The following is a 5,953-nucleotide window of genomic DNA, read 5'->3' as shown; positions in this document are numbered from 1 at the left end:
ATATCAAAACTGGGTTATGTTTAATTTACTTAAAATTTGTCTTTATATATATACTTTAACCCATACTTAAGAAAAAAATTTATTTGGCCCGGCCCCCTCCCATTAAAATGTCTGGCTCCGTCCCTGACTATATGTCTGCATCATTTGTTTGGACCAAAAATATTTTATGATTAAAAATATGACTGCAAAGGCGACAATGGGCAATAGCGGGACATGGCTAGTAACCTTTGGTGGCGGCAGTCGGTGGCGAAGAATGAACTGCAAGGGAGAGCATGCAAGAATGAGAAGGTAAACCTTGAAAAATTGTTTATGGGTTTTCATTTTATTTTTAAAAAGACAATTTTACAGAATTAATTTAAAAAGGGTTTATCTAGTAAACTGAAAATGTTTTTAGTTGAGCACAATTTTCTATCGTACCAAATACTAAAAAAAAATATTTTATGTCAAAACAGATGAAACCTCGGTGGATATAATACATGGCTTAACTTGGCTGGCAGTGGCAGACCTCAACATATAAAAAAAAAAAAAAAACCTTGGGTGATTATGCAGTAATTTAGACCGTATTTTAATCCTTCAACTCACTCTTCAAGGCTAATGTGCTTAATTTGTTAGCGTTTGGTCACATGATATTCGTCATGAGTGACATATCACACTTAACAATATTCTTTTGTGCCAAAAGAATAATTCCTTTATTTGTCAAACTAAACCCTCAGTCAGCCAGTCACGTGTATTGACTTCCAAGAGAGGACACCTTCTTATTATTATTCATATTTTATTTAAAGGAGTATTATTATTATTATTATTATTATTATTATGGTGGATGTAGAGTAAGTGAGTAACATATCAATAAATAAAATATGGGGGAAGTGATTATATAACACTCTCATAAGCTATCGTAGCACATGGAGTCCATCCCATACCCAATTGATAACTTATCTTGGTATCCTCATGCATCATTACAATTAATATTGGAAATTGTAATAAGAGAGACTATTGTGGCTTGTTTTTTACAACTTTTTTTTTTTTTTTTTTTTTTTTTTTTTTTTTGTTTTTTAAAAAAATTTCTTTATTTTAAGGGCTACTAGTCCTTTAAGGAACATTCATGTATAAAAGCACTAAAAGTTAAGCCAAATGAAATTCTGATAAGCATCATTTTGAAATTTACAGCCAACGGGGGGCCGGGGTGGCGTGTGGTCACCCTCAAAGGGATTAGCCACCCCGCATTATCTCTGGGGTTACGCATTGCCACTTTCATTGGCCGAGGGTGTCTAGGCGCCGGTGACTACCTAATTGGCAAATACCCATTTTTTTTATCAATTTTTTTCTTGTTTAAAAAAAAAATAGTTTCTTAAGTTTTATATATTTGTATTTTTTTTTATTAAGAGGGACATGTGTCGATATCTTATTAGCGTTGATGTGACACTTAACGAAATCTGTCAAATTTTTTAACGAAATTTGACTTTAAGAAGCGATTTGTAAATTAGCCTAATTACAGGATCTTTAAATTAATTTTGATATCCCATGGAAGTAACAATTTATAATTTAGGCCGATCAAAAGACTAATTACGTAATTTTCCAAAAAAAAAAAAAAAATACCAAATTTGCTTCCAAATCTTCAACGTTAATGGGTTGCAGTAAACTTCACGTCACACTAAAAGACTAAAACCAAAATCTGTAAAAAAAAAAAAGAAGAAAAAAAGAGAGAGACTAATGCTCCGTTGACGTAAAATGATTTTCATCGTAAAATATTTTCGACGAAATTAATTTCAAAATAAATTATTTTCTCGAAAATATTTTTCGGCGTTTGGTTCGCACGAAAAAATTACGAAAAGTGAAAATGCAAATGTTGTCTGAATCCGGTGACGACCGGTCGCCGTCGCCTGAATCCGGCAAGCATGTTTGGCCGGATTCCGGCAGGACACCTCCGGGCCCGGTCAGATCCGGCCGGATCTGCCGGTCATTTTGGCCGGATCTAGGTAGGATCAGTGGCCGGATCCGGTCAGATCATGCCGGATTCTGGCCATTTTGGCCAGATCCGGCCAGATCAGTAGCTGGATTTTGGCCAGATCCGGCCAGATCAGTAGTCATATCCGGCAGGATTCCGGCCATTTTGGCCAGATCCGGCCAGATCAGTGTCCGGATCCGGTCAGATCAGGCCGGATTCCGGCCGGTTTCTGTCCATGGCCAGATTTCGCCGTATTCCGGCAGCCGGCAGTATTCCAGTGGTCGGATTCCGACGCCGGCATTATTCCAGTGACTTGATGATGCCAGATTCTGGTCCTGCCTATTTTCGAACGACCGACTAGTGTCGGATTCGACCAGTCAGATATCAAACGTGCGTGTAAAGACGAAGAATATAATTTTGGAAAATTAAAACCGTAAATCGTTTTCCAAAAATTAAAGAAGGTTTTACGGTCAAACCGAAAATGATTTTCGTTGACCGTTATTTTCGCCCCTACCAAACACCGTAAAATACCGAAATCATTTTCTGTAAATCATTTTACGCCGAAACAAACGGAGCATAAAACCAAACAAGTTTATTATTAAATAAATTAGAATTAGAAGGTCTTGCTGTCAAACCAACCACAACGTTGTGAATCTCAAATGGCCGCCCCCACCGGACCGAATATTCCCCCGTCGATTCCCCCTCTTCTCCTCTCTATAAAGAAGGCATTGTAACTGGAAAACACACTCTTTGACAAACCCAACCCCATTAACAAATCGCAACCCCAAATGTGTGACGCTTTCAAGAACAACTACCAGCTTTGCGACGAAATCGGCCGTGGTAAATTCGGCACTATTTCTCGCTGCTTTCAACCCATCTCCGGCGACTTCTTTGCCGCCAAAACCATCGACAAACGCCCTCTAACCGATCCCACCGACCGAGAATGCCTCGAAAACGAGCCGAAGATCATGACCCTCCTCTCCCCGCACCCCAACATCGTCAGACTCTTCGACGTCTTCGAAAGCGACGACTCTCTCACCATGGTAATGGAGCTCTGTGAATCCTTTACCCTCTACGACAAGATCATCCAACGAACTTTCTCCGAGCGCGAAGCCGCTTTGCTCGTGAAGCAACTCCTCGAAGCTGTGTCTCACTGTCACAAGATGGGGGTCGTGCATAGAGATATCAAGCCGGAAAACTTGTTGTTCGACGGGTGGAGCAATCTGAAGGTGGCGGATTTTGGGTCTGCCGTGTGGTTGCCGGAGGGGAGGTGCGTGGATGGGATCGTGGGAACGCCGTATTATGTGGCGCCGGAGGTTTTGATGGGGAGGGAGTACAATGAGAAGGTGGATGTGTGGAGTGCTGGAGTCATTTTGTACATAATGTTGGCCGGGGTTCCGCCGTTTTTCGGCGAGTCTGCGGCTGAGATTTTCGAGGCGGTGTTGAGGGGGAACTTGAGGTTCCCGACGAGGATCTTCCGGGCGGTGTCGCCGGCGGCCAAGGACTTGTTGAGGAAGATGATTTGTAGGGATGTTTCAAGAAGGTTTTCTGCGGAGCAAGCCTTAAGTAAGTTGTTTATTGGTTCTTTTTTTTTTTTTTTGTGTGGTTAATTTGATTTGCATATAATTATACTTGGGTGGATAGTTTGTCAAAGGTTTTGAATAATTTAAGGCTTTACTTTGCAATACATTGTCCTTTCCAGTAACTTTGAAGCAGCCAAACAGAAATTAAGGGTTGACTTTCTTGGTTTTTTTGATTGGCTTTCTGAGTGCATAGTTTCACACAAAGAAAAGCTTTTCTAGGCTTTGATTCTTGTCATATTTATGCCTATGAGCTCCTATGTGTTTGGTAAATTGTTATTGTTTTGCTCTGTTCTGAAAATTGTGAAAATTGTGAAGTTCTCAGCTCTGCCTTCTTGTTTGTAAAATACAGGGCACCCATGGATCCAGAATGGAGGGGCAGGTGAAGTGGACTGTTAAATTTAGGGAAGGAAGGAAGGAAGGAAAGGCAGTTTGATCATTGTAGATGAATAAGGGATCCCACTGTTCCTTCAGCAGCAGAATAAATGCATGATGCTTCTAGAAACCAGTTTTTTTTCCACTCATAAAGGGTGTAAAAGTGTGAGCAGTAATAGTCAGAAAGAGAGCAGTCCATATATGAGTTTTTGTTTGTCTGTCTGTTTGTTTCTTTTTGTTTGAGGATTTGGAGAGAACCTGATGAGACTGTAGAAAAAGACGTGGGTTGAGAATATTATTGCCTTTCCCCGCCTTTTCTTTTCCGTAGTTTTTATTAAGAAAAGATTAGGAAGTGAGAAAGGCCATGATGATTAACCCAAGTTTGCTTTCTGGATCAGTGATCACCATATGAGCCATGTTTTGGGAATATGAATGTGTTTTTGTTTGTCCGGATCTTTAGTAATTTATTGTCTATATTATCATCGATCTGAGTAGTAAGGGTCCGTTTGGGTTTGCGATTTTAAAAAGTGCGATTTAAAATAACGATTTTAAAATGTGCGATTTGAAAAAAGTGATTTTTAAAAACGCAGTTAAACGTTTGGCAAAATCGCAGTTTAACTTTTAAAATCGCGAATTTACCTTTAAAATTCTGCGTTTTCAAAAAAGCACAATCTTATCTGCGATTTGAAAAAGCAGATTTCCTGCGTTTTCAAATCGCAATTTTTAAAAACGCAGTTCCCAAACGATCTATGTTCTGCAATTTGGTTTAAAATCACACTTATTATCTACGAAATCGCAATCCCAAACGCACCCTAAATATGAGAGTTTTTATGAGACTTAATTACTTGTTCAAACAAATGGACAGACTGTTCAGTTTCTTTTTCTGGTGGAGTAAATGTATATTTGATGAGGATTGGTACAAAGCAAATGCTTTGATATATACCATCTTTATTATTCCTTGATTAAAACATGTGTGAATCTTTTCTATGTAGTGGAAGAATTTGCACAAATTCTCAAGGATTCCACACCCCCAATGGCAAACTACTCAAACTTTCCCTCTAGTTTTTTTCATTTCTCCAAAAAAAAAAAAATATTCTAACTTTTTTACATTTTTTATATCACATCAATTATTTTTATTATTATTTAAATAAAAAAAAATCCATTACAAAACAAAACTTTTCAACTTTTCTATAAAATATTCTCAAATTTTATATCACATCAATCACTCTTTACTACATAACACACAAATATTTCACACTAAAATTACTTACCAAACATGCTCTTAGTCTTTGCCAAATTATAAGGTCACATCACATCCAAGATGAGGCATCTTCTTTTCTTTTTATTAGTGGATGGTAACTTAATTCAAAAAAGAAACTTATGGCTAGCAAATTGTGCTTATGCCAACATTAGTCATAGATTCCTATTGTATAATAATTTAAGAAAAGTTTATACTCTCTCAAACTACCATCCAATTGACAATGTCCCTTCCAAACTATCAAAAAAATTGTCAATGTTTCTCAAAAATAGATGGTATTTTTGTTGTTGCGGGAACATAAAATGTTTTGGTAGTTGGGGGAGAACATTGTCATTTGGGTGGTAGTTTAAGGGCTATGTGAATTTTACCCAAAACAAAACTAGAGCTACTTTATGATAATGTCCTATTTAGCCCCCTAAAAATTTAAGAAAACCCTCTTGATCCCCTTAATATCATCCTTTGACTCCACCAAAATGTATGGAAAAAAATATATTTGATTTTTTTTTTTATTACATCTTAAAGGTCTCTCTTAAAAAATAAATTTTTATAATCAAATTTTCTTATTTTAAATCACGACCATGAAATGAAATGAAGAGAATCTTTATCCGCTTTAGAAGTTGGAGATACAAATGTCAAATGAGTGCTTTCTAATCTACAGGACAAAAGAGCTTTCTTTCCAAATTGTATGAAAAAAATATTGGCCATTTGCATCATAATTAAGTACCCCATAATGATTTAAGTCTAATAATTATAGTTTCAAGGGGGGATTAACGCACCCAGATAAAACCTTATGAG

General features: G+C 37.4%; 1 protein-coding gene across 1 annotated transcript; it reads left to right on the top strand.

The window, feature by feature from the left end:
* The first annotated feature begins 2,579 nt into the window (after positions 1–2,579).
* Positions 2,580–4,346, top strand: LOC133852437 (phosphoenolpyruvate carboxylase kinase 1-like). The gene is made up of 2 exons (XM_062289196.1): positions 2,580–3,511; positions 3,878–4,346. Exons 1-2 carry the CDS (start codon positions 2,734–2,736, stop codon positions 3,922–3,924), a joined length of 825 nt encoding a protein of 274 aa, XP_062145180.1. The 5' UTR covers positions 2,580–2,733; the 3' UTR covers positions 3,925–4,346.
* The last annotated feature ends 1,607 nt before the right edge of the window (positions 4,347–5,953 follow it).

Source organism: Alnus glutinosa, chromosome 12 (genome assembly GCF_958979055.1).
Source record: "Alnus glutinosa chromosome 12, dhAlnGlut1.1, whole genome shotgun sequence".
NCBI classification, from domain to species: Eukaryota; Viridiplantae; Streptophyta; class Magnoliopsida; order Fagales; family Betulaceae; genus Alnus; species Alnus glutinosa.
Note: the sequence above shows the minus strand (reverse complement) of the source record. Positions and strands in the feature narration are given on the sequence as shown.